This window comes from Syngnathus acus, chromosome 21 (assembly GCF_901709675.1).
Source record: "Syngnathus acus chromosome 21, fSynAcu1.2, whole genome shotgun sequence".
NCBI lineage: Eukaryota > Metazoa > Chordata > Actinopteri > Syngnathiformes > Syngnathidae > Syngnathus > Syngnathus acus.
Genome location: NC_051105.1, coordinates 1,118,081 through 1,145,560, shown reverse-complemented (window position 1 = coordinate 1,145,560; position 27,480 = coordinate 1,118,081). Strand labels below are relative to the sequence as shown.

Below are 27,480 nucleotides of genomic sequence, written 5' to 3'. Positions count from 1 at the left end.
GAGCAAATCGAGGAATGGTCAAGTCTGTGCAAGGCTAAAGAGATCCCTTCCTCACCCAGCATGACGCTGATGACTTCTCTGGGGGAGCAAGTCAAAATTCGGGCCTGGACCATCGCCGGGCTGCCGACGGACGGCTTCTCCATCGATAACGGCATCATCATCTCGTGAGGCCGTTCTCCATCGAGCTAACTAGTGTGTGTTTGTTTTGGTGTTCAGTGTGTTAGCATTTTGCGTGTGCGCAGCAATGCCAGGCGGTGGCCTCTGATGATCGATCCGCAGGGCCAGGCCAACAAATGGATCAAAAACATGGAGAAGGCGAACAACCTGGCAATCATTAAGCTGAGTGATCCCGGCTTTGTTCGCACCCTGGAGAACTGCATCCAGTTTGGAACGCCAGGTGAGCGAGCGAGCACGGGTGACGGACGGACGCCCTTTGGCAGCCGTCGGCAACCCGCGGCTCCTTTTTCCACCTTCTGCTTGCCGCTCTCGCTCTCAGTTTCAATTTGTTATTTTCATTTGCACCTTTTTCCCCGACTGTGACGCTTCACTTGAAGATTATGGTGCTCTTGGAACTTTAAAATGAAATGCTCAAAATATAAAATGGATCAAATATAATATTGAAAGTAGAATAAAAAAAAAAAAACATATATAATAAAATGGATCAAAGCGTTGATGAAGAAAACAGAATATTCATGCAACAGTATTCATGATTGCTTTCATTAAAAACACCAGCGAACAATGCGTTAGTGACCTAGTTTATCCGGCGAGGCAAAGTTTGTCAGCGTCACTTTTCAAAAGCTTTGCGCCCGGGCCGCCTCCAGGCGTTGCCTCATTTATGGACACTGTTAATGTTCCCAACATGAGAAGAGCATTACCATACTTAATAGGGCTCCGCATGAATATTCATACAATGCTAATATTTTATTTTGCATGAATGCTAATTCAGGCAATGTTGTATAATTCACATTAAGACGAGACACAGAGATTTGATTATGGAAGCCAAGTGTTTTGAAACGATGCTCATTTCCAGGACATGATGGCATTTTGCTTTTCGGCGTAATTGTCCATGATGCCGCTTTCGGTGTTGTCTGGCCGCCGATTGAAAGTGGCTCTGGATCTTCATCGGGCAGAGCTCCAATCACGGCAACTGCAAATTCCCAATTTGGCCAATTTGTTTTCTTCAAATTGAACATGTTCCCTTGCAGTCCTGCTGGAGAATGTTGGTGAAGAGCTGGACCCCATCCTGGAGCCTCTGCTGCTCAGGCAGACTTTTAAACAGGGCGGCGCCATATGCATCCGCTTGGGAGACAGCACCTTTGAATATGCACCCAACTTCCGCTTTTATATCACCACCAAGCTGCGGAACCCGCACTACCTGCCCGAGACCTCCGTCAAGGTGAGCGGGGAGGGGGACGTGCCACCATCGTGCCACCTTCGTGCCACCTTTGTCACTGATGAGCTCCCCTCCCAACCCGCTTTGTCCTTAGGTGACTCTGCTGAACTTCATGATAACCCCGGAGGGCATCCAGGACCAACTACTGGGCATCGTGGTGGCCCGCGAGAGGCCCGACCTTGAGGAAGAGAAGCAGGCTCTCATCCTTCAAGGAGCTGAGAACAAAAGGTCCACCCCCCCACTGCATTCACTTGCACCCAAAAAGGTTCTCCCGCTCTTTTTCAACCTCACGTCTCTCTGTGTGTCTCTCTCTCTCTCTCTCTCCGCATGCAGGCAGTTGAAGGAAATTGAGGACAAAATCCTGCAGGTGCTGTCCTCCTCGGAGGGCAACATCCTGGAGGACGAAACGGCCGTGACCATCCTGTCGCAGTCCAAGGTGCTGGCCAACGAAATCACAGAGAAGCAGGCGGTGGCCGAGGTGACGGAGGTGAAGATCGACGAGACTCGCCTGGGCTACAAACCCATCGCTATTCACTCGGCCATCCTCTTCTTCGCCATCGCCGACCTGGCCAACATCGAGCCCATGTACCAGTACTCCCTCACCTGGTTCATCAACCTCTTCATCGGCTCCATCGACAACTCGGACAAGAGCGACGACTTGGAGGAGAGGTGAGCGGCGCCCGGAAAAAAAAAAAAAAAGATAAAAATAAACCCATGAGTATCACCCGTCTCGTGTTCTCCAGGCTGCGGATTCTGAGGGATCACTTCACCTACTCGCTCTACGTCAACGTGTGTCGCTCGCTCTTTGAGAAAGACAAGCTGCTCTTCTCCTTCTGCCTCTGCGTCAGTCTGCTGATGCACCGCAAGCTGGTAGGAAAACACTCGCACCAACATTTTGCCAGCTGATTACGAGCATTGTGACTGACCCACAAAATATTAATGCTCAACACTTTTACCAAAAAAAACACCAGTTTCTGATCAAAAAGTGGAGAAAAAAATAAGTCAGGCAAAAAACAAAAGAAAAATTAATTCTGCTTCACAACAAAAAGCAAAGAGTGTAAATCAATATGGTAGGTGAACGAGGAAGACTGGCACTTCCTGTTGACGGGCGGCGTGGGCCTGGACAACCCCTACTCCAACCCCTGCACGTGGATGCCCAAGAAGTCCTGGGACGAGTTTTGCCGCCTGGACGCCATAGAGCCATTCAAAGGCTTGCGTAGGGACATGGCCCAAAACAGGAACATGTGGAAGGAGGTCTACGACAGTCCGGTGAGTGGCGGCTTCTGATGACAGGCACTGAGGGCCGACTGTACATTACACACGCACAATCCTCCCCTGCAAAGTTATGCTTTAAAATATTAGCAATGATATTTACTATCATTAAATGATATTAAATATATATATTACATTGTAAATAAACGCAAAACACTTCCACTAACAAACACTTGAGTAGTGCTTCAAAAGTGTCTGGCTAAAGTTTCCTTCGAGCAAAATTGTCCAAAATTGTTTGCCTGTGCAATTCAACTCCGCCATGTTAAATGATAAAGGAACTGAAACTTTATCTAATTAAATCTCTTCATTCCCTATTTTGCTAGAAGCATCCGCGCTGTTTGGATGCACCAACAGCTGTTAAATTGTTATGTCGCGCACGTATTGTGCAGCACACACACATGCGCACACACACACACACACACACACACACGCACACACACACACACACACACGCTTTGATTTATAATCAACACACTCAGCCACCACACTTGGATCTAATTAAATCCAGTTTGTTCCAGTTGCAGAATTTACATTGGTTGGGTCTCAGTTGCCAGAACAGCTGTTCAGTCAAGTTCACACCGTACGAGCGCCCCCCCCCCCCCCCTTCCCTTCCCTCCCCTCCCCAGAGAGCCGAACGAGGTCTTCCCGTCTCGCAGACGCTAAACATCGCTCACTTGCCCCCAGTGTCTGCGTTTCTTCTTGCCCCCTTCCTTGTTGGCTGCATCTTTTTCTGACCCTCCAACGTATTTATACATCTTCCTAGCGCCTGCACCCATGACAAATCACTTCCCCATTTTTGGCTTTAATTGCAATGATTCATCTTGGAACGGTTCAATAAAACAGCCAAGCGGCCGCCACCCCTAAAGTTGACGTGTAAATAAGTTGCGCAATAAGGGCCACGTTCTCCTGTCCGTGCACGCGTCTCGTAACGGGTTTGGTGTGGTGTGGTGTGCGCCGCGTGCAGGACCCCCACCAGACGCCGCTGCCCAACGAATGGCAGGAGAAGCTGAGCCAGTTTCAGAGGATGCTGGTGATCCGATGCCTCCGGCCTGACAAGGTCGGTCGGCGCCGGCCGTCATTTTCTTTGGTTCGAATGCTCGTCTTGACTTTCTTTGCGGCCGGCAGATTATTCCAATGGTGCAGCAGTTTGTTTTCGACAGTCTGGGCCGGCCCTTCATCGAGGCGCCGCCCTTCAACCTGAGGAACGCCTTCGGCGACAGCCACTGTTGCGCACCGCTCATCTTCATCCTGTCCCCGGGCTCTGACCCCATGGCGGCTCTGCTCAAGTTTGGACACGAAAAGGTGCCCAGACACCACAAAAAGACACCAGGCGGTTGAGCCGCAACACAAAACTCCAGCTGACTGACTTCATTTTCCTCCTTTGGCAGGAGAGTCATTTTGTTCGAAAGTCAAATGCGGATGAGACCACGTCACCTTTACGCTAACCATTTTTGATCTTGAAATGACAAGATGGCGCATCTCGCGCGTTGCAGGGCTTCACGGGGGACAAGCTGACGTCGCTTTCTCTGGGCCAAGGCCAAGGTCCCATCGCCATGAAAATGATCCAGACAGGGATCGCCGACGGCACCTGGGTGGTTCTGCAGAACTGTCACTTGGCCACTTCGTGGATGTCCACGTTGGAAAGAGTCTGCGAGGTCACAACTATGCCGAGCCCCTCCGTACCACAAGCTCGTTTTGCGTTCCCCCTCAAATTTGAACTGGCTTTTGCGCAGGAGCTGAACCCGGAGTCCACGCACCCGGAATTCCGCTTGTGGCTCACCAGCTACCCGTCGCCCACCTTCCCGGTGGCCGTGCTCCAGAACGGCGTCAAGATGACCAACGAGGCTCCCAAAGGCCTGAGGCCCAATATCGTCCGCTGCTTCTTGATGGACCCCATCTCCGACCCAAACTGGTTCGACAGCTGCAGCAAGCCGGTGGGTCGGGGGCGCCCTTTGCTTCCTCCCCGCCACGGCCGTCGCGTGGCCCTTTGATGCTCTTCCGAGGCCTCCGCTACGGCTAACCTTTTGTGTGTGTGTGTGTGTGTTTCCAGGGCGTGTTCAAGAAACTCCTCTATGGCTTGTGTTTCTTCCACGCTCTCACCCAAGAGAGGAGAAAGTTCGGACCGCTGGGATGGAACATTCCGTACGAGTTCAACGAGACCGACCTTCGCATCTCCGTGATGCAGTTACAGATGTTCCTCGAGCAACATCAGGTTTTTTTTCACACCTCCGTCGTATCCTCGCCGTTGCTATGCTAATAAGTCTCGCGGCCGTCTCACATTAGCAATATTCCACAACACCTTTGAACAGTTTTACACATTCTCAAGGATTGCACCGTTGCCATGGTGACATAAATGTGTCACTTTTTCTAATGACCTGACATTTTCATTCTCAAGTGCTGCTGAATTTTTAAGCCCTTCAGCCTCCAGAAAATGCCAAACGCGCAGCCTTTGTTCACCCTTCATTATGTCAGAGAGACTTTGAGAAGAACATATCCAGCCATATCATCACAATGGTCTCCTTTTCCATATCAGGAGACAATATTATTTATTGTCATGTTTTTTAGTTTATATTTATTTAGGATGTATTATATTACATCTGTATTTTATTGAATTTTTTGCATTTCACTCAAAGGGACTTTTGAAGTCATCCGTCGCCACGTAATATTGTTTTGTGAATTCCGCCAGGAAGTGCCGTTCGATGCCCTGCGTTACATGACGGGCGAGTGCAACTACGGCGGCCGCGTGACGGACGACTGGGACAGACGGACGTTGCGCACCATCCTCGCCATCTTCTACCACCAGAAGCTGGTGGAAGATGCCGACTACAAGTTTGACCCCAGCGGGATCTACTTTGCCCCCCCCGAAGGAGACGTAAGTACAGTCGCAACGCTGGACGAGCGCTATGGACGCACTTGTGTGGACCTGCAGGCAAGTGGCGACAATATGGAAAGACAAACAATATGCGTGTTGTGTTGCATTTGGCACTTGCCTCTCAAGTGTGCCCCCCCCCCTCGCCCCCAAGCACACATCTTTTATTCATGAACACGCATTAACATAGTCATTAGAACAAATGTCAGCCGTCCCACGTGCTGTGTTACCAGCAAGCGTTTTCCCACTCTCTCTCTTTTTTTTTTTTTTAGTACGACAGTTACATCGAGTATACCAAATCGCTGCCCCTCAACCCCTCGCCGGAAATCTTCGGCATGAATGCCAACGCCGACATCACCAAGGACCAGTCTGAGACACAGTTGCTGTTTGATAGCATCTTGCTAACACAGGTACACCTTCTTGCTACTTTACAATCGCAGTCTGACCGCCTCCCGCTACATCGAGGGTGTTTGTACATTTTTGTTCAACTTTCTGTTTAATGTCACAAAGTAAATAGTGGCGTATTTTTCAAGATTCAGGAAAAAGTCTCAAGGACCCACATTGAGAAATTAAACAGGTCGTCATCCATTTTGTTTTGAGACGGGCCATTGGGGCCAAATGCCAGCTGTCATACTTTGTTAGAAAGTTGGCGGGGGAAAAAAAAAGAACTTTGGCCACCAGTTCCCAAGTGACAGGCCCAGTCTATCATTTTAGGACACCCCCAAAAAATGGCCCCAACTTGAGCACAAAGTGGGCCATTTGGGGCACCTACTTTGACTGAGTCCTCCTGGGTCCAAACATGACATTAACATCATCTGTGTGAGAATCAGCAACTTCAACTTCAGGTGACTCCGACAGAGACATCTTCAAACCATTTTTTTTTTTCCCAATTAAATTGATGATAACACCGGAAATTCAATTCCAATGCGAGGATGTGTTCCAAAATCCAGTATATCCAAGTGTATGGCTACACACAATTCAAATAGATCCACATTCCATTGTCAAACAAATCCCATTTCAAGTTGAGTTTCCATGTTTTAAGCACTTCATGAAAGTTTTTGACTTAATGTGAGTGTCAGTTTCAGTTCAGTTTAAATTTCAAAGGTTAGATGTTGTATAGTTCTTGTCACACGCTCATCTTAAAACACTTTGTCAGCTGTTGCTCATACCTTTTTGAAGGTGGAGGTAGAATGTCCAAAATGGAGGCAAGCAGGCAGGCAGGCAGGCAGAGGGAGAGAGGCAATGGCAGGCAGGCAGGCAGGCAAGCAGGTGGCACGCAGGTGCAAATCCAAATTGTTTGTCATCCAACTAAGGTTTCAACATAAAGGGTTCCAAGAAGTCATCTAAAGTTTGGTTTCAAGTTCCAAAAAAAATACAAGCTTGGAGCAGGCTTGAAGTCGTTTGAAGTGGCCTACTATCTTCTTTCTTTGTCTAACTGAGACTGACTACCAGCAGCCATCTTTACCTGATCAGGTGACTGACCAGGTGACCAAAGGCTTTGTCAAAAGTCCATGGCGCAAGGCCAGCAAATCTTAAACAAAAAGAAGAATTGAAGCCAAGGAAACTAAATTGGCTCCAACAATTTCAATGAGTAAGACATAAAGCAAATCAATCTCTGACCCCACAAACATGCGAATGAGCAGTTTTGGCGCGCCAGCGTGAAACACGCCGCGTGCCAACGAGGCCGTTGGACGCTTTCCCGCACGCTACGCCCAACTTTGGCCCGCATCCCAGGTCTTCATTTGGAGAACGCTCGCTCGCTCACTCGCCTCCCACCGTGAATATTTCCATTTCAGCCAAAACAGGCCTGACAGCCAGGGAAGACTTGATCCGTGCATATGCTCGCCACACACACACACAACATTCCTGGGGGGCCCCCTCCGTCTTTTTACATGTTAACTTGCCAGGCTTCAATATTTGATTGCGCGCTGTTGAAATATGCCATGCAAGATTAATTAAAGGCAAAGTACAAATGCATTTTTTAGCTGTTTGTTGAGCCTTCTCCAAAAAGTGCATGCAAATTCTCCTTGAGAGGCCCGGCTCGCCTTTGACGTTGCCGAGGCCGCCGCCGCCGCCGCCACCGTGTGATGCCGCGTCATTAGCGCCTGCCTGCCTTCCTGCCTGCCTGCCTGAAGCCGCCGCTGGAAAAGGAAAAGTTTCCCTCTGTCAGATGATGTCACATTTCCAGCTTGGCTCATATGCATATTCACATACTGCAAAGAGATCAAATGCAAGACATTTCATGTTGCTCCAGCTCTTGAGCACAAACATATTTTTGGGAATACATTTGTTTTACTCTCCCCATTTCGCAACGGATTCACTGTCCAAATATTGAAATGAAAATGTTTGTTGCTCCAATTTGAATCTTTTCATTCTTTCACCTGGTTCTGCTACTTTAGGCTTCAGGTCACCTCTTGTTTCAGCATTTGCAGGCCGATAGATAAATAATTGCCTCCGCTGTTAAACAGGGTGTGCACTGACCTTTGGAGACACTTTGTTCATTTAGGGACTCCAATGAACAAGATGAATTTCTATTACCTGGACTCTGTTAGCATTCTAACACATTCTCATCGCTCGCTCTCAGTGACAGCAAAGCAGGCGGAACGAAAGCGAGCTTGGCCGTGCCGTCATTAGCTCGTAATTCTACAAATAGACGGCGGCTGGGGGATTGAACAAATGACCAAATTCACGGATGAGCGCCAGCAAGTGGAATACGCTGCAAAAAAGACGTCTGTGGCAACTTAGTCAACTTGGACTGACTCCACAAATAAACACTTGGGATGAAAGTCAAAGCCGCCCAAATACGTCTGTTCCAATGCAAATCAATCCATCATTTGACAATTCAAAAGAAGCTTTCCAACTAACGTTGAGGCGCCGCGCCCGCGGGGTCGCCGAGCGGGGTTGCCGAGCGGGGTTGCCGAGCGGGGTTCCCTCTCTCCCTCCCTCGCTCCCTCCCTCCCTGCCACATCTGCTCCGCATGACACCGTCTCTCTCTCCGATCAGTCCCGCTCGTCAGGCGGAGACGCCAAGTCGTCGGACGACATGGTGTTCGAGGTGGCCGCCGACATCCTCAGCAAGCTGCCGGCCGACTTTGACCTGGAGCTGGTCATGCTGCACTTCCCCACCAGCTACAACGAGAGCATGAACACCGTGCTGGTGCAGGAGATGGGCCGCTTCAACAATCTGCTCTGCATCATCCGAGACTCCTGCATCGACCTCCAGAAAGCCATCAAGGTACACGCATGCGGGAAAACGGCAGTTTTGCACAAGCACGAGTCGTCGTCGCAATTCCATCCAGTCGGTGTTGTTTGCTTTTGCTCCTTTTCTTCCTTTTTCCCGTGTCGACGAGTAAGAAAGTTCCAAGTTGTTGTAAGACGAGGGAGGGCTTGCGCGCAGGGCCTGGTGGTGATGTCGTCCGAGCTGGAGGAGGTGGTGAGCAGCATCTTGAAAGGCAGAATCCCGGGCATGTGGATGAAGAGGTCCTATCCCAGCCTCAAGCCTCTGGGAAGCTACATCAACGACTTCCTGGAGCGACTCCAGTTCTTGCAGGTATGTGGACACCTACGGTCAGGAAGGCTCGAGATGAGCTCCGACGTCGGAACCCGTCGACTGCGAGGTGGACGCGCTAACCGCGCCGCCGCCGCCGCCGCCTTTGTCCTTCCTCGACAGGAATGGTTCGACAACGGCACCCCGGCCGTATTCTGGGTGTCGGGGTTCTTCTTCACGCAGGCCTTCCTCACGGGCAGCCAGCAGAACTACGCCAGGAAGCACACCATCCCCATCGACTTACTGGGCTTCGATTTCGAGGTCCTGGAGGACGTCAAGTACAAGCGAGCTCCTGACGACGGTAAGACCGGCGATATGACGCTTTGCGCTCGGCGTGGTGGAGATTGAGAAGCTGAAGCTAATTGACAACTGGCTCACCGGATGCCGAATAGTGAAAGTGAAGAAGAAGAAGAAGAAAGAAAAATCAGGCCTCCAGCTGGGCGCCAACGCTTGCTAGGCTGCTAATGTCATCTCGCCGACACACTATTATCTCCAAATGTCTTCTTCCCTTGACGTGGTTTTGCCTCATTGGAGACAAGCCAGTGTACAAAAAACACGGCAGATGGCGGCAATTTGTTTACAAAGAGTAAGTATCACTGCTGCGCTTAATCCATTTTTCCACAGACTATAGTTTTCAGTTAGCGAGATGACTGGGTACGGCATTTTGTACCAGTCCAAGTCTGACTTTTTTGTTTGTTTTTATACTTTGGCTGCTTCGGCCACTTCTACTCAGGTGTAGGAATGAAAATTGGAGCTGGCACCTGAAAAGGACAAATCGGCACCAACACCCTTTTCTCGTGTCCTCTCAGGTGTGTACATCCACGGCCTGTTCCTGGATGGCGCCCGCTGGGACAGGAAGAGCAAACTTCTGGCCGAGTCATACCCCAAAGTGCTGCATGACGCCATGCCTGTGGTGAGTCAGGAACATTTGCAGCATTTCATTAGAATTAGGGCGAGCTGCGTGCGGGACTGCAACTCGGGCGGGGTCAAACAGTTTAACGACGACGACGACGAAGCAAGTGAAACTTTTCCAAATGAGGCATTGTGACCCTGACGACTCCACAAAATGACGAGAGATCAATTTAATAGATGAATTAACCCTGAATGCTACGCCTCCTTATATAATAGCCTTCTAATCCCCCTTTTTCTTTGGAGGTGGTGCTTAGTTTATCGCTAAACCCTCCTGAGGTGTCTTCTCTTTTTTTCTTTTTCAAGCACTATTGTGATGATTGTGAAATGGCCAAAGCGCTTTTGCCGCCGTTTGCGTTGCTGAATTAGCGGCGCTTGTGTGAAGCAAATGGAAGTAGACGGGAGATTCAAAGTGCCAGCAGCAGCAGCAGCAGCAAGTCATCAGGTTTTTGCCTGATTGTTTTTCTACCTCGTTGTCGCCCTGAGTGCTGATGAATAATGCACATGACATAATTAAAAATGTGTTTATTATTCACGGGGAGCGGCAAACAACAGAGGCCGCTTTGAAATGCAAATTTTTTGGTTAGGCTTGTTTTTGGGCTTTTTCTTGACGTCGTTGTTGGGAGTGGCCCACTTGGTCTTTTGCTTTGGCCTCAAGGGAAGGACACCTCGCCGCCGTTCTCGTTTCATGTTTGCGACCACTAAAGTTTCAATTTGGGCCCAAGTGTTTGGGCTTGACCTGTGCCTCTGGTTGTTTCCCTCGCGACTCAGATGTGGCTGAAGCCCATCAAGCGTCTGGAAATTCCCGAACGCATGTGCTACTTGTCACCCGTCTACAAGACCAGCGAGCGACGGGGTACGCTGTCCACCACCGGCCACTCCACCAACTACGTCATCGCCATGACGCTCAACTCGGACGTGGACGCCGACCACTGGATCCGACGAGGGGTGGCGCTCCTCTGTCAGCTCAACGCCTGAACAAAACCTTTTACGGCTTCACTCTTCTTTCCATTATCACGCATTCTATTTGTATCTCGCAAAAGAGACAAACTCTATTTGGTATACAAGTCTGACTCGTTCAAATTTACAAAGTTGATGCTTTTGTGAATATGAGCAGGGAACTCCCGAAAGTCGTTCTGAGCATTTGAAAAGACTAATGTGAAATCTTCAAAATGATGATGACGAATGAATGTCAATGCAACAAATAATCGTCTTTCAAATGTTGACCTTCTGGCTATTTTTGACAAACATATCAATCACTGTAGCTACGTTTGTCGGACTCCGGCACACTCTGGAACGATGAAGGAACAAAATCTTGATGAGAAATCCTTTTAATGTTGCCCATTTGTTAGGACAGCATATGGACATATAACATAGCAAACCAAATTGCTGACCTTCATTTTACAAGCTATTCATCGTGCGCTCGCTCGACGAAACGGAAAAGTTCACCATTCTAAATACAAGACAGCTGACCCGACCCGACCGACACCGTGAAGACAACAAATTTGACACCGTGGAAAAGAACATTACAAACATGTCTTTGAAACCCTCCTCCTCATTATTAACGTCAACACGGAACATTTCAGGCACAACTTGATTGTATTTCTTGAATCATCAAATCGGTCATTTTAACAGAAGGGCTTTTTTTTCTCTTTGAATTGAGCTACAAAGCCAATGGAAGTTGGTCTCCATTGGAACTTGTGCAGCTCAAATTCATTTTTTTTTTCAAAGTCAACACACAAGAGCACGCACTAGTTGCCGGTCATGCGATGGTCAGGATCATCCGATCCGCAGGAGTGACGACCAAAAAGTCAAAGATGTCACACGGTGACAGGTTAAAGTGTCGTAGCGGCCCAAAGTCGGCAATGCGGCCTCGCTCATCAGCAGCCGTGGAATGTCGATGGAAAGGGAGGAGATGACCTTTGGGGTCATGTCAAGATTGGACATAACAGTTTCACCAGATAGCAATGATTGAATTTAGAACAAAAAACAAACGCATCCTTTTATTATTTCGCAAATTCAAAGGAGATATTAAATCTCCACTTCATAGCGTCATTGGCAGCTTACACATTGTCAACACTACGCGTTAATATGAAACTACACTAAATACCGCTCGGTGGAAACTAAAATCAACACTGCAATGAAGTGAAAAAAGAAAAAAAAGGAACTACAGATGAGACTGAATATCTGCTAAACGGTTCTCGACGTCTCAGCTAATGCAAACATCAACGGCATTCGTTTTCTTGACGCGACGCGCTTCGGTTGGGCAGCGTGTTGCCCAATCGAGCCAACACAAATGGACAATTGGAAATTGTAAAGACAATTTTTGCCATCAAGTCCACAGTTGCTTCATTTCACATTTCAGGGTGCGCTAGTGAGCAAGTTGGGAGGTTGGAGGGAGGGAGGGAGGAAGGGAGCATCCTTTGCACCAACATCCAATTTGGACAAAACAAGTTGGAGAGGAGCGAAACGGCTCAGCTCGGTCCGGCTCGCTTGTGCTTTCAGGGAGTCACACTTCGTCGGGTGGCGGATGGATGGATGGATGGATGGATGGATGGATGGATGGGGGGCGTAAACATTACAAATGAGGTCAAGAATGCGACACCGCGATTGTCAACACCGAAAAGCCACCTTCAAAAGTCAAAGTGGAAGACGATGCGGTTCTCGAAGATGGCAATGAGCAGCATGATGGCGAACCCGGTCAGCAGGCCCAAGTTCTGCAGGATAAAGTGTCCTAGCTGGCAGCGCTTGTGCTCCTCGCTGTCGCCGTGGAGCAACTCCGGAAGCTGCCGAGAAAGAAAGCGGGCGCGATTGAGCGCAACCCGGAGATGAGACCAGCCCGACGGCGGGCGGCGCTCGCTCACCATGTCCACCAGAGCCACGTAGAGGAACATGCCGGCGGTGACGGCGAAGATCCAGCTGGTGACGTTGTGCGTGTACTGGCCCACGGCGGCGCCGATCACCATGCCCACGTAGGCCATGAGGGCCGACAGCAGGTTGTAGACGATGGCCTGCTTCACCGACATGCCCGCTTTCAGCAGCACCGCAAAGTCGCCTGAACACACGAGCGCAGCTTGAAAGCACAAACCGATAAAAGTCGTCGGCCAACGGCTCCGACCCGAAAGACACCACTTCAGACGGATTGGGAGGTTGGCCGCCTGTGGCCTGCGCCCTCCCTCCGTCTATGCTTCTCAGCGGAAATTTGAAAGGGGGCGGGCTGGTGGGAGGAGTAGCGAGGAGGCGGCGGCCTCCATTTGCCTCCCCGCGTGCGACAAGTGGCTCTTCCTGGCTAATTAGCAGCATGCAGAAATGAGCCTCCGCCATCAGCCGTCAGTCAGAACGCACTTTGAACCGCCCGACTCCTCCGCAGTGGCCCCCGCCACGAATGAGCCTCAGCTGGCGACGGGCGTCTTTTGCCTGCTCCTCAGCCACGCCCTTTTTGTTGTTGAACGGGAGCGCTTGTCAAAAGGCCGGCGCCGCGTGCGTGCGTCCCGCTGGGTTCTTTCGCAAAGGCGAGGCCAACCAAAATAAGCTTGAGACGGCATTCAACATCTGGATTCATGCGGCTAAAACACTCCCAAGTTCAGAATGCAAACACTGATTTCCAACAAGCGCCACAGGAGATGGATGAATTTGAAAAAAGGCAGCACTTTACAAAAACAAAGATCCTCAGGGGGCCAATGCCAACCAAGACGCTGTCACTGAGCCACTCAAATGTTCCACTTACCCAGTTCGTGAGGTAGTTCGTGGCAGAAAACAGCCACCGAAGTACTGAGGCCTCCCGTGAGGTTGGCGCTGAACGCCGCGCCTGCACACCACAAAAAGTGTCCCCCCCCCCCCCCGTTAGACAGCGCACAAAAGAAGAGGCGGAGTTTGTACCTATGGCCAGCCCGTCGCTGAAGTTATGCATGCCGTCGCCCATGATGACCATCCAGGCGATGCTGGAGATGCCGGCGTCCTTCATCTCCTGATGGGAGTGGCAATTGCCGCCGTGGGAGTGGCCGTGAGCGCGCCGCTTGGCCTTGCTGCGTCCGTTGGCATTGGCGGGCGACAGGCCGCCGCCGCCGTCGGCCGTCGGCGCCACCTCGCCGGGGGACTCGGCCGTCGTCGGGTCGCGCCCGTCGTCGAGGGCGACGACGCTGCCGTCGGGCTCTGAACGGAAGGCGTGCGTCAGCGGATGGCAAAAGCCCGAGCCGGCACTACTCACCGTCACCGAGCGTCTTCAGGTGGACCCATTCGGCATCCGAGCGCCGATTCAATTGGTGGTCGGACAACTTGCGGCCGATCTTGCCCTCTTTATTGGCGGCCTTGCGACAAGAAACAGTAAGTGAACATTGCCGTCCAGACATCTGCTACGAGTCTGGCGTCTTACCTTCTGATCCTTGTAGTGCTTAAACATGCCGACGCAATGCTCGAAGATGAAGAGGAGGTAGATGCCGGCCAAGGCCGTCAGGCCCTTCCACACGCCGTCAAAGTCGGTGGCCAGATCATCGCCGTGGCTGGGGTCGCTGTGGTCGTGCTGCTCTCGAGACTGTCGGCACAAAAAGCGGATCGAGATGGGATCGGGTCCAGACGGGTGATTTTTTGACTCACGTGAGGCAGCAGGTGAAGCAGAGCGTCGCCGCTGAGGGTGCCCACGGCCAGCGCCACCAGGAAGGTGAGCAGGAACTTGAAGCAGGACCCGTTGAGGATGGGCACCAGAACCACTCCCAGCAGAGACAGCAGGCTGATGATGGTGATGGACACGAAGCCCCACACCCAAATCCACACTGGAGACAAAAGCCGGAAGAGGAGCGAGAAAGTTTCAAAGCGCAATCTGCTGTCATTTATTTTGTTGCGCGTTCAACGCCTTTGATGGAGGACACCGGGCGGAGCGAGCGCCGTAAAAAGCCACGCTATCATTTCAAGTGTCAAAACAGCACAAGGCCAAAGTGGAAAAAGTTGACGACTTTTTGGTCACAAAATGCTTAATGGAGTATGAAATTCAATGTCAGAGCGGCGGCGGCGGCGGCGTTTGCTAAAGCGAAGCCGGAGCCTTCACCGCCCACCTTTGCTTTGGGCTTTTACTGACCCGGGCGGAACGGAGGAGCACGTTGACAGCGAGGTTAGAGAAAATTAGAAAAATAATAATCAATAAAGTCAAGTGAAGTCTGGGCTGGATGCTCATCTTTGAGCACAGAAAATGTCAAATGACTTGATTGGCATGCAAGTGGCAACCGTTCCGCCTTTGCCATTGGCTGCTTTGTCATTTTGGACCGCCACCTTGAAGCTTGACAAAGCTTTGCGAGACGATATACCGCAGCCGTGCGTACTCGAGGCTACATCTCTCAAGTGAGCGGAGAAAGAACGAATAAGTGGCAAGCAAAATGGCAGCGGCGCCGCTTCCCCTTGCGGAACGGACCCCAGGTGGCCAAGTCGGTGAGCAGATGATGCAGCTCGAGTGCTTTTGAGAGAAACCCAATCAAGCTGTCACTGTCTCATTAAGCAGCTGTAGGATTAAGAAAGATCAGAGGAAAACATTTCCCTTGGCAAAGGTTCTTGCTCAGAAAACGGGCCCAAATGCCTCTTGGCGGCCGGAACGCCACGAGTGAGGACAATTCGGAGGGCTGGCCGACATCTGGACCATTCGCCGCGGCTCAACCTGGCCATAGCATTTCAAGTAGCACTTAGCTTGGCTTAGCGCTAAACGCGCAGCATCAAGAGACATCCGTGAAGCGAGCATCGATGGAGACAAACAATCTTTTTGTGGTCTCAAAGTGGAGCGCACACATTTCACACGGGTGTGCGTTGAAAAGTTTCAAAGGTCAAACAAAGTTCATTGAGAAAGTGCATTTCACCCGAAAGCCCGATATTCACACCAAGTGGTCGAATAGCGACGCCTGGGCCCTCTTTGAAGCCATCCGCTACCGTGATGTTTTGGCTCAAGGAGATCGGATCGTGGCCAAAGGATTTGATGCTAGTTCCGGCCGGGCCAGATCAAACATTCTCAAACGCAGCAAGTGGCCAACTCTTTTCAGAGCTGACATTGTGTGCCTCTTCAAACAATCTACGTATGTGCATTATATTTCTTTTTCCCCAACTTTTGGCTGCGCTTGCCATAATAGCCAAATCATCGTGGTTAAAAGTGGACACAGAAGCCCCGCTTTGGTTTTCAGTGCGCAAGCAGCTACACTTGACTGCTTTCTTATTGGTGCAGCAATGACGCGGAGACGTCCACGGCAGCCGTGAAGAGCAGGCCGCCGGCACATTCAATTCGGCTCATCTCCGGGTCATCGGCTGCCGCACGCGGCTGCCGCACGCGGCTGCCGCACGCGGCTGCCGCACGCGGCTGCCGCACGCGGCTGCCGCACGCGGCTGCCGCACGCGGCTGCTGCGCGTGTCCAGGTAAAGTGAGGCAACGTGGGCCGCCCAACCCGCCGCTCCCCATCCTTCCCCCAATTATGAGTCTCCCGTGAGGCGCGCGGTGTCACTTAGACGCTCCTAATTGGCACGGCGCTAAAACGAGGTGCGGGCATTGTGGGAGCGCGACTGCAAATCTCCTCCCCCACGGATGCCGGCGGGAGGTAAAGGGAAGAAAGCCCCCGCGGCGTTGCCTGCCCACCGACGAATGGCGCCACTAACGAGGCGCCACGGCTGCCCTTTTCCACTCGTCGGGGCCGTCTTCCTTGTTAACGTTTCCATTTTTAGGAGTGTGACGCAGTGCTGCCTGGAGCACATTTATTTGATACAGGTTCCGGTCACGCTTGCTTTGAATCATTAATCAAAGAGGGAGGGTGCTCATCCTCTTCCACGTGGTTCTTACAATTCAAATTGAGATTGCGAGCAAAAGGCGTCTCTCATTTGCAGTCTGGCCACAAAAGTCACCTGCCGCGCCTTGGTGAACATTGTTCCACATCCCGTAACTAATTAACTCCAAACACTGTTTTCGTTGGCTTCTGAGAGCAATTTATGACGAGCATTCCCCAAACCGCAATGGCTGTTAGCCATTCCTCAGGAAATGCAACCAAAAGGCACCAAATACATCTTTAGAATGGCGCTTGTGTTCTAATCAAGGTTGACAATTTGTATTTATTCACATTTAGGGGAAAAACACTCCATTAGTTGGGAATGTTGTTTTTTTTTTAAACTAAATCTGTTGATTTGAAAATGATGCTCTGGTGAGTTTTCATCAGTGCTCAGCACAGCAGAAAATGAGAGAAAAAAAGAAAGAAAATGGATTATTCCAACTGCGAGGGAGGAAGACAGCAAGCCTTTTTCACTTTAGTGGAAATGAGACCATCTCGGTTGTCAGGTAACTATAATTCGCGGCCCCAATTGCCCAACGTTTCTCGTCTGTCTGGTTTGGCTGGCTCCACTACACTTGGTGGCGATGTTGCTCTTTTGCTGTGGGGACTCAATTTAAAAACAAAATGCTACAGCTCTTCATTAAGCATTTTCTCGGCATGTTATTTCAAATTGTTCTCCAGTCAGATTGCTATTTTTAGTTTGAAAGGCCTGCTTTGAGTGGCAATCGAACAAGAATGTCTCTCTTCAGCTTTTCGATGATCACTCAAGGCTATTAATGAGTACCAACTTCCTCTAACGCAGATAACCAAATCAAAACCAGTAGATGAAATCATATCTTCTGGTTCATGAAAAGGACAAAAGCGCAGGTAAACCTGATGAAGCGTTTACGTGAGTGACGAGATCACGCGGCCATCCTTAACCTCCTTTATGACGCTGCTCTTTTTAATTAGTAACAGGGCCTTACGCTGACAATCTCCGTTTGTGACGATCCATTTTTTTTTCTCGAGCAAAAAGTACAGTATGAAATGATCGAAAGTGAGAAGTTAAAATGGCACCCAAAAAAGATTTGAATAGATGCAATGACTGGAGAGGCGAGAGGTTGAAATACGGCTTTGGTCAAGTTGATACAACCTGAACCCGTTGGAGTGCTTGATGAGACTTGACGTCTGCCGGCCTTCCTGTTCAGACTAAGTGCACTCCAAATCAAAGGGTGTGTGTGTGTGTGTGAGATCTTGTCTGCGCTAGCTCGAGTGCTGCCACGCTTCAGCTGCAATTCTTTGGACTGATCTTAGCGGATCGATGGATGCGCGCCTCTTACCGGAACTGACATTCTCTTCCACGTCCATCTGGTGGTAATGGCGGATGCACACGCGGCTGTCGATCTGATACAGCAGGGCGGGGCACAGGTAGGTGAACTGGCCCGGAGAGATGAGGGACTCGGGACTCAGCCCGTAGTAGGCGAGGAGCTGGGTCAGGTTCAAACACTGGGAGAGGAAAGGGAGACGGAGGTTTGGCAAGCCAGCAAACGCCCGCTTGGGAAACACATCCGACAAGTTTGAAAAAGCATTTTCATTTGTGTCACGCACGCTACCTCCTCATGCTTGTGAGCCAGGCCACCGGCGTGTCCCGCCAGAACGGCGCCCGGAACCGTGGCGGTGTCGGGCCCTCTGGGCGCTTCCCGTTTCTCCTTATGGGAATGGCCGTGACCGTTTTTGTGCTCGTGGTTGTGATCGGAGAGGCCCGTGGCAGATGGGAGGGTTTTGTTTTGAGCCCGTTGTCCTCGGACCCTTCCCGGCTTTTTGGGCCTCTTGGTCTTGGCCTCTGCGGGGGCGGGAGAGGTCCGCAGATCCGTTCGGTCGGTAGACGGTTGCTTCGGGTCGGGGGGAGGCAAATCCGTGCCGCCTCGAGTGTGTTCCGAGTGTCGGTGGGCGTCATCTTCGGGACGATCGTGGCTCGGATCCGCGTCGTGTGCGTGATCGTGGCTGTGATCGTGATGGTGTTTATGGGGGTGCTCCGAAGATGCGCCGGGAGGCGTGGTGGAGGTCTGGCCGCACCGTGTGACTCCTTCTTCCGCGTGCGGCCGCTGGGTGTCGGGATCGTGATGCGCGTGGTCATGGTCGTGAGCCTCGCCGTGCGAGTGGAGGCCCTCCTGCACGTCCAGAATGTCTAGATGGGCCACGTGGTCGTGGCCGAGATCCTCGTGGTCCACGTCCACCACTTTGATTTGGCCTAGACCCAAGCTAACCAGCAGACTCTGGAATCCTTGGAAATCCAGCCGGTCCTTCTGGCCGTAACGCCGGAACAACTGGCGGATGTAGAAATGCTGCTCTTCCTCTAACGAAGCCCCCGACGGATGCGGCGGAGAAGCTCTTCTTACGTACGGGTCCTGGGAAATCTGCAGGTCATTGTGGGTGTGGTTGGCGTGGCGATGAGCGCGCTGCTGCTGCCGGCGGCCGTCGCCGTGACAGTGGCTGGACTGATGGTAGAGGAAGGTGAGCACGCACAGGAAACAAAATCTGGTGTGCACGTGGACTCGCATTGTGCTTGCCCGACTTCTGCTCCCCTGCAAAAACAACAGTATTTTTTATTTATTTTTTTCCCATCACCAGCGATAAATAGTCAACAATTCTTCTAAATTGATTTGGATCCGCAGCCACCCGGCAGCTCATAGCTTCAGTTGCCCAGCAAGTTAGCTCAGTGCAGAGCGTGTTGTGCCCACTTTTTTCCCTTCTGTCCTTGCCCGCATCTTTTTTTTATTTGTATTTTTTCCCCCCTTCTCGCCGCGCTCGCTAAAGAACACGCTTGAGCGCTCGAATTAGATGGGCTCCGTGTTAACGGGGCCTTGAGCTACTCGGCACAAGGAATAAAATTGAGCCCGTGACGACGTCGACATCAGCTGCGGCTAACCTGAAAAGCTCTCAAAGGATATTTGGAGCACTGGCGATGCTGCGTTTATAACACAAAAGATGCAAAAAGAAGTCAATAATATCGCATATGAAGGCGATATCCACTCTCTGTTGCCATCTTGCTCAGAGAATTACGCATCTAATAAGCAAGATAAGCCTTGTGGAACACAATCCAGGCTTGAGAGAATTGAGCAACAAATTGCTTGTTCTCCTCACTCCCCCCAAAAAGAGCCCCAAGCAGCAATATCATCCGAGTCAAATGATCATCATAAGGTCTCGGTGAAGCCCGAGGCCGAGCGCAGTCGGGCAAGATTGCTGCATGTGGGGGCTGAGGACTCGGATGATGTCAGATGAGCCTTGCTGCCGGCCACACACTTAAAACACAATCTTAGTCGGGTTCATAGTTGACAATTAGCAAAAGGCGCAAATTGTGACCGTGGGATAATATTGCAAACAAACTTTTTTGTCGGGGTGCGCAACTCTCCGACAAAAGACGCTTTGATCGCCATACGTGGTGGCGGAATACCATTTGAGGACTCATTTACGAGGAGGGGAGGGGAGGGGTCTGGTTCAGATACCAGATGAACCGGCAGACGAAGTTTATCAGCTCCTGACTGTTGTCTCCTCCTCCCACGCAAGTCGTAAAGCAATAAATGAACGTGCGGTCTGGCAATTCATAATAGGAGTGGAAAAATAGAGGATGGCATATTTCATTCTGAGCGCTACAAAGTGTCCCACTTGCTAGAAGAGAAGAGAAGAGAAGAGAAGAAGAGAAGAGAAGAGAAGAAGAGAAGAGTGTCAAACGTAGTCAAGTTGATTCCCGAGCCGTGACTTGACTGCCGTACGAAGAAACGCCAAGGCGAGCGAGCGAGCGAGCGACTTACCTCCTCGGGCGGCTGGATGAGAGGTGTGAAATTACCAACGATGGCACTCTGACTGAAGGTTCCGCATTAAGTGTGGCGACGAGCCTACTTCATGCTTGTCCACAGTGTTTATAAACAAGGCGGCGGTGACCTATGAACCTGGCTGCTGATAGGGGAGGGAGGGCAAAAGCAAATCACACCCTCTCACTAGGCACAGAGGCCTACTGTCTTTCCTTGATTATAAGTCTTCAAAGAGGGGGGGTAGACCCAAAAAAGTGATTTCATTCATAGCATTGCCATTTGCAAATATGCAATCAGTTCCTATTCTGAGGGGGGGGGAAAAATCACTCAATAAAAAATGCAAATGCAGCTGAATTTGTGAGCAGTGAATACAAAGCAGTTCACAAATATTTCAAGAAACTTTTCAATGTCCACTATTTCATGCCCAACGTCCAACTCCAGCTAACAATGACACTTTGGCAACTCACGTGAATATTCTTTCGTCCGTGTGGGACCTCCACTTGTGATGCTGCTGTTTCAGGGGGCTCTTCTCAAAACGGCACTCTGGAAAGAAAATATGATCAAATGAAAAGTTCACTTTTGCCTTCTATCAAATCAAATGCAGCAGCGTTTTGTTGTTGCTCTCGTTTATAGACGTGCTAAAATGTAGTCAAGTGAAAGAAAGCGTTTGCATGTGCCCGCCCGTGTTCTTTCCGGGTCACCGATGACTGCAGGATTGCAGATATGGGGGGGGGGGGGGGGGCTGTTGTTGAAACCCTAAGCTGCTCCATCTGATTCTCACATGACCAATTCAGTTGCTTCTCGTGTCAGTTGCAAGTGTGGGACTCCAGGAAAATGCAAACGCCAAATGTCATGTGACGAGAGAGAGTCAGCGAGCGGGCAGAAATGTTGGAAGGCAGCCGGAGCACGTTGGGGTTAGGGTTGGCAGGCGCCACGAGTCACGATACTTTTTATTTATTTATAATAATGGTACTCATTTATTTTGCTATCTCAGTTCAAAAAGTCAAACCCATGTCGGCACGCTTAAAGAGTGACTTATATCAATTTGATTAGTACAGCTGACAAAAAAAGAAACATTCATTTCGATGACTACAATGTGTTTTACTTTTGGAGTTGAAATTCGGAAATAAATGCACAAAAATATAATTTTTGTTTTATATATCGTAGCAGTTTGTCAAATTCTTAAACGACAGAAAAACGGAACCGGGAAAAAAAAGACAAAAGAAATTTTGAAAGCATATTTTTTTCCCAGCATTGTTTTGAAAGTTCGTGATTGGAGCAGAATTTAAGACTGACAGGCAGGTACTTGCTAAAAACAAACTAAATCACAAGAGCAACTACAACGGAATGTGTTCAACAACAGAAAACTAAGTCCTTACCGCTTGTCAAAAAGCCGCAACCAAACGTTTGAACCCAAGCTAAGACCACAAAATGCTTTCAAGTCCAGAGGCTCAACTCATTTGTAGGGAGCCACGGTGTGGGTGTGTGTGGGTGTGTGTGTGTATGTGCGCGCATGTGTGTGTGTGTGTCAGGTAGCTCCATTTGTAATGCATGCAAAAGGTCCTATAATGTTCACATGAGAATAACCTCATAAAGACGTAAAAATTGTGAGTTGACTTTCAGCGTTTACGTCGATGTGAAGTCGACTTGTTGACTAACTCAGCTCAGCCCTTCGTCACAATTATATTGCAGCCTTTTGTCCAGAAATTGGTGGACAGAGAGGGAATGAAAGAATCCTCACTCTTACTCTTACATGGCTAGTGTGCGAAAGTGGTGGCACGGAGCAGATTGTGGACACTGTGTGAAATGCCACCACGGCGGCAACCTGCTCCATGTTTACCAGATAGCACAAGCGCTCTGACCTTCACTCAGGTAAGGCAGCAAAATAGATGGCAACTTCATGCATGCATGCATGCATTCAGGTCAGAAAATGGATGAATGAATGCATTGCGAGCACATGGTCAGATGACTTTTTCTTACTTTGGCACTTGTCTTATTTCACTCACCTGCAGGCTGTCAGTGGAGAGCAACAAACATCACGGGTGACTATATGTACAGAAAGATGGCTAGTCAACATGACAGTTTGTCACAATGCATTCATTGTGAAGTACTTTCCAGGTGGGCTAGGAACAACCGCCAAACATTTCTATAACGGATTATTATTCGATTCTATGTTGCAGTGTTTGTTTGACAACAAAATGACAAGATATGCACTTGAAGTGCAGGTTTCACTTTTGTTCACATGGCAATGCTCATGTTGTACATTGTAGTATCTGTGAATGCGGGCCGGGCGGGCGAGTGACATGGGAGTCGCTTCCCACCAATTAACCGAAGATGCTTTCTTAATGACTGCAAAGAGAATATTGGCAGGCTGGTAGGCCGTGTGTCCTCTCAGGACCTTACAGAATTTAAGTCGGCTAGTCTTTCACGGAATATAAAATGTAAGTCGGTGCCAAGAGAACAGCAAATATGCGGGGATTACTTTATGCTACTTAAGATGCATTACATTCCGATCCTTAAATCTCACACTGGCACAAACATGAGATAATGTTCATTTCACCTAATGGAAACAAAAAGCAAGACTTAACTGTGTTGCTTGACGTATTACCATGAATTTAAACATTGAATTACTTTTTGAAAATCACTATTGGACATAGGCTAACCGGTCTTGCTTTAAATCTCGGATTTCATTCCGCTATATTTGCTTTTCTAAGCTCCGGCAGCGCAGTCGCGGAATTCGGCAAAAACCGAATGACCTTTTTAGCAGCTTTCATGTTCTACAAGGAAGGCGTAGAGCTTCGGACCACGTTGATGCCCAAAACTTTGAGGAAGGGCTTTTTGTTTTGGACTCACATTGTTTTGGACTCACCTTTTGGAAACATTTCAATGTGCTCCACATTTTCTATTACATTCAATTGCAACCACACGAGCATTTTTAAAGAGTTGGAAATACGTATATTTGTTGTTTTGAAAGTGTCACAATCCAGGTATGGAAACTTAGGGGGCAACTTGTGCTCTTCTATTTTTCTAAGAAATGGAAAATGCTTAGCAGTGAATGACTTCAATATATATTAAGGGAAAAGGCATCTTCGGGGCTTTTCCGATAGCTTTGTGTGTGTCGAGTTTAAAAATGTCGTTTTGAGTAGTCACATGAAGTTGGTGAATTGGCCACTTAAAGCAATTGCGGTTTAAGTGCAGCGGCCCCGAAATAGACCGGCGGCGGCGGCGGCAACCAGCAGGGCTTAGTCGATGTGCCACACCAATGAAAAAGCAAGATACCCGCCCTACTGGCTGTCTTTCTCTCTCCGTAAATCATCACTACCCGTCTAAATGTTCAATTAAACGAAACATCAAACGAGATGCTCGCTAAGCGCTCGCTCGGTTCGCTGCACGTGGCGAGGAGGATAAACACGCTCGAAGCCTCCGTCAAAATCGCGATTATTAAATCTGCCGCACGATTAAGGCAAAAAGAGAAAACAGCAGCAACGGCAGGAATCATAAAAAGAGGAAATGACTCAGAGCAGCCTCTTTATTTGCATGGGTTGGCGACAAGCAGCTGCTAAAGTCGCTTGGAAAAAGCGAGGCAACAAGAGCTAGCAGATGAGCACGCAGGAAATGAGATGAGAAAAATCCCCCAAAGGACATCGTGGAAACGTTTGCAGCAAGTGGCGAATTTTGCTTTGGGAGCAGAGCAACGCGCTCGTGTCCATGTTGTGGGAGTGAATGAAGAGTAAATGCCTTATTCGGGTCGTTACCTCATTCGAGTGCCGTGTGCAGCTCCTCTCCACTCGGTACGAAAAAGAAAAAAAAGAAAAGAAAAAGAAACTTCCGCGTGTATGCGGGAGGAAGGGGCGCTCATTCCCCAACGCCGCTTACGCACTATCTGCCAAGTCGCAAAAGAGGTGCTTCAAGCTGCCTACGCAGTTGGCGTAGGAGAAAACGGCGGCGTTACTTCCACACTGCAGCAGGGAGCAGACTGGCCTAACTAGTAAAGAAGACACAAAGCGGGGATTGCAGACAGCTTATATTTGGGCCTACCAGGCTACGAAATACTCAATTGTGGCCACGCTATACAATATAGATCAAATGTGCGCAAAAAAATAGCAATTCATAACAATAACACGATTGTTTTGTACAGACCTATAAATCGAGCGCACCTTGGTAGACTAGAGGCAGTCGTGAACGGCACTTGCTGGCAAGTGTGCGCTCCATTTGATGTCCATTCTTGGGGATGATATTAAACCCATATATTGGCATTTTATGCGCTCATTATACGTTCCTTGTCCACAAATTAGTATCATTTGATCACTATTTAATATTCTGGAGTCACCAATTATATTTTGGTGCACATGTTACATCTATAACGTGGTCTTAATTTCATTTTGTGTGTTGCAGGTACAAAGTTAGACATTTTACACATTTTGTGTGTCAACAGACACAAGTTTTACAAGTTTTCACTTGTAAATACTGTGATATAAAACAACAATGACGACAATCAGAAATGAGTGCAAAAAGCCCCTTTCATTATATGCATGTCAGCATTGGGAGACATGGGAATAACAACTGTAAAGCTAAACATGTGCAAAAATATGAAAGCGTATGTATTCTCACATAAGAAAGAAAGAATGACCGAGCACAGTTTGTATCGATTTTCCCATCAGTAACTCCATGAGTGGTCCTTTTGTTTACTTTGGACTCATGATGTGCTATATCCAAGTAATCAATGGATTGACACGCGCCGCACTGAGCAATTCGTCAGTTAATACTGCGTGAAATGATACCGCGTTCCTTGTTAGGATATGAACAACTGACTTTAGCTGTGAGCACCTCAAATACGGATGGTGGTGATTTTCTGTGTGTGTTCATCTTCCCAGCAATTTAGCATTCCGAGTTTGACCCGGCAGACCGTGGATTTATTATCTAGTGCCGATAGTCTCGATGAACTTTGACTCCAACAGGAAGTCGGCCATTTTGGGTTGACTCAATTCCAGACACCGTACGCATTTTGTTGCAAGGTAACTTCAGTTTTAAATCAGCCCCCATTAGAAGGCGGCATCCAAGATGAATGGGTAACAATAAACGGCATTTTTTTTTTTCAGTAATCTTGATACGTTGCAAGTGTCTCATATTTAAGCACATGATCGTTCAACAGTGACATCTTATTGCTGAACATGTTCACACAATAATAATGAAATGGCATCATTCGATCAATAATACACACGTTTCTTGCCTAATTATACATTTATCATGAAGAAAACAGTCATCATGAGTTGAGTGGGGCCAAAGGAGTAGTAAAAACAATGAGATTTGCATAATGGCCCAGAAGAGCCGCTTCTATGGCTTCCGCCTCGGGCCACTTTGCTTTGTCACGACCGGATAAAAGAAAGAAAAAGTCCTCAAGCACGACAGCGCGCTTCAGATGATCTAATAATGTCGGATGACATTTAGAGCGCCGGCTTTGAGTTTTATTAGAACTACGTTGAGGGAGGTTTCTTTCAAAAGTTCAAGTGCTTCTTGTGCAAAAAGGTCTTCGTGAGAGCATGCCGGGGGTCTCGACGGCGGTTGCTGTTTGCACCCCCCCTGGCTAGACAATACACAAGAGGCTTCGCGTTATATAATAAGAGTCAAAGCCTAATCACGTGGAGTGTGTGAGTGCAAAGTGAGTCAACCCACCCAAATCTTTTTTCTGCCACTGAATGGCGGGAACAATTTGCTGTTGGACCTACCTTGAAAAAAACAAATTGAATGGAATTTAGGTAAAGGCCACAGAGTGGAGAAAAAAAAAAAAAGTAATTCCAACCAACGTGCAATTGTTTCTATGCTGAGTAATGGATGACTTGCTCGTATTGGAGCGTTCCCGCTTTATTAGTCATGTGGCGGCGGAATAAGGAAACTTGAGTTTGATAAATGAGAATTCCTGATAGAGATGTACTTTATTTATTATACATTAAGTTTGACAAAGAATAGCTTGAGTGCGTCTCTGGTGAATAGAGCAAGGCAGAAAGATAGCGTGGCGCTAACCCACTTGCTTCAGGCCTTCGGGGGCTGGCTGCCTTCTGCGCGCCCGCCGTGCAACCATTTCGGGCCACGTGAATGAATAAATCATGCAACGCGGAATACAACAAGAGCAAGCTGGCTAAATATTTCATTCCACGCTGCAACCTTAATTTCTGACAGCCACAAAAGATAAAGAGGCTATTGCACAATGTTGTAATTACATTTCCCCTTGTAAACATCAGAAGATTGTAAAATATGACAAACCCACACGCCTTCACCAAAAAAAAGGGCCATTATCTGTACGTTGTCATGGTAACGACCAGTCGGGAAGTACAAATCATTTTCTTTGCTACTTAAAGGGGGAGTTTGTATTTTTCGTGTGTATTTTTTTTTCTTTTTTTTTAATCACTTTGTTTTTAAAACCGACAACAAAAGAACAAAAGACATCTGAAAACAAAGTACAGAAATAAAATGTGACTTATTAAAATGACTGCATTGTTTTTGACTTCAAGGGAAGAGACACACAATGAAAGTAAGGGTGAGCAAGTTAGTTAGCACGAGATGGATGACTTCCGCGGCGGGTGAGTCAATGGACAAGTTAGTTTAGCGATGAGATCTATTCTTTAATGAAGTGGCTTGCTGGCGAAATGAGGCCGGGAAGGCCATAGTGGGCATTCAAACCATAAACATTTATTTCAAGGATCTTCCCAAGGCTGACATGATTGAAGGAGCACTTTGGGGAAAAACATTAACAGCAATTTGATGTCTGCACATGTATACTTCCAAAAATCTCACTACAGCTCATCCATTATTGTGGCTGGAGACTGACACCGAAGGACATGTCATCTTTTATTTTGCAGGTTTTCATCCACAGCTGGAGGTGGAACCCGGTGACAGTTGACAGAATTCAAATAGCAG

The 27,480-nt window shown here is 48.8% G+C and overlaps 2 protein-coding genes across 2 annotated transcripts in view; one reads left to right on the top strand and one right to left on the bottom strand.

Moving 5' to 3' along the window:
* Nucleotides 1-11,162, top strand: part of dnah7 (dynein, axonemal, heavy chain 7) — a 28,637-nt gene extending 17,475 nt beyond the window's left edge. The window contains exons 48-66 of the mRNA XM_037280853.1: nt 1-164; nt 243-397; nt 1,206-1,396; nt 1,488-1,621; nt 1,727-2,062; nt 2,137-2,263; nt 2,468-2,662; nt 3,630-3,722; nt 3,791-3,967; nt 4,159-4,320; nt 4,399-4,599; nt 4,716-4,877; nt 5,352-5,537; nt 5,807-5,944; nt 8,538-8,768; nt 8,931-9,083; nt 9,204-9,381; nt 9,890-9,993; nt 10,761-11,162. Coding sequence (XP_037136748.1) covers nt 1-164; nt 243-397; nt 1,206-1,396; nt 1,488-1,621; nt 1,727-2,062; nt 2,137-2,263; nt 2,468-2,662; nt 3,630-3,722; nt 3,791-3,967; nt 4,159-4,320; nt 4,399-4,599; nt 4,716-4,877; nt 5,352-5,537; nt 5,807-5,944; nt 8,538-8,768; nt 8,931-9,083; nt 9,204-9,381; nt 9,890-9,993; nt 10,761-10,967 — 3,294 coding nt within the window. The 3' untranslated portion in view covers nt 10,968-11,162. The remainder of the gene's footprint in view (nt 165-242; nt 398-1,205; nt 1,397-1,487; nt 1,622-1,726; nt 2,063-2,136; nt 2,264-2,467; nt 2,663-3,629; nt 3,723-3,790; nt 3,968-4,158; nt 4,321-4,398; nt 4,600-4,715; nt 4,878-5,351; nt 5,538-5,806; nt 5,945-8,537; nt 8,769-8,930; nt 9,084-9,203; nt 9,382-9,889; nt 9,994-10,760) is intronic.
* A 142-nt stretch (nt 11,163-11,304) lies between these two features.
* On the bottom strand, nt 11,305-19,338 carry slc39a10 (solute carrier family 39 member 10). Its single transcript, XM_037280866.1, has 9 exons — nt 18,367-19,338; nt 18,094-18,259; nt 14,583-14,758; nt 14,362-14,520; nt 14,197-14,296; nt 13,869-14,141; nt 13,717-13,797; nt 12,854-13,044; nt 11,305-12,775 (listed from the first exon to the last, which is right to left on the bottom strand). The coding sequence occupies exons 1-9, from the start codon at nt 19,312-19,314 to the stop codon at nt 12,623-12,625; spliced, it is 2,247 nt and encodes a 748-aa protein (XP_037136761.1). The 5' UTR covers nt 19,315-19,338; the 3' UTR covers nt 11,305-12,622.
* Nucleotides 19,339-27,480: the final 8,142 nt, after the last annotated feature.

Bases quoted from the DNA above. Each gene is read 5' to 3' on its own strand.
- slc39a10 (XM_037280866.1), bottom strand. From the start codon at position 19,314: ATGCGAGTCCACGTGCACACCAGATTTTGTTTCCTGTGCGTGCTCACC. The intron at 18,260-18,366 runs GTAGCGTGCGTG...TTCCTCTCCCAG, and splicing joins TGGCTCACAAGCATGAGGAG to TGTTTGAACCTGACCCAGCT. The intron at 14,759-18,093 runs GTAAGAGGCGCG...TTTTGTCTCCAG, and splicing joins GGAAGAGAATGTCAGTTCCG to TGTGGATTTGGGTGTGGGGC.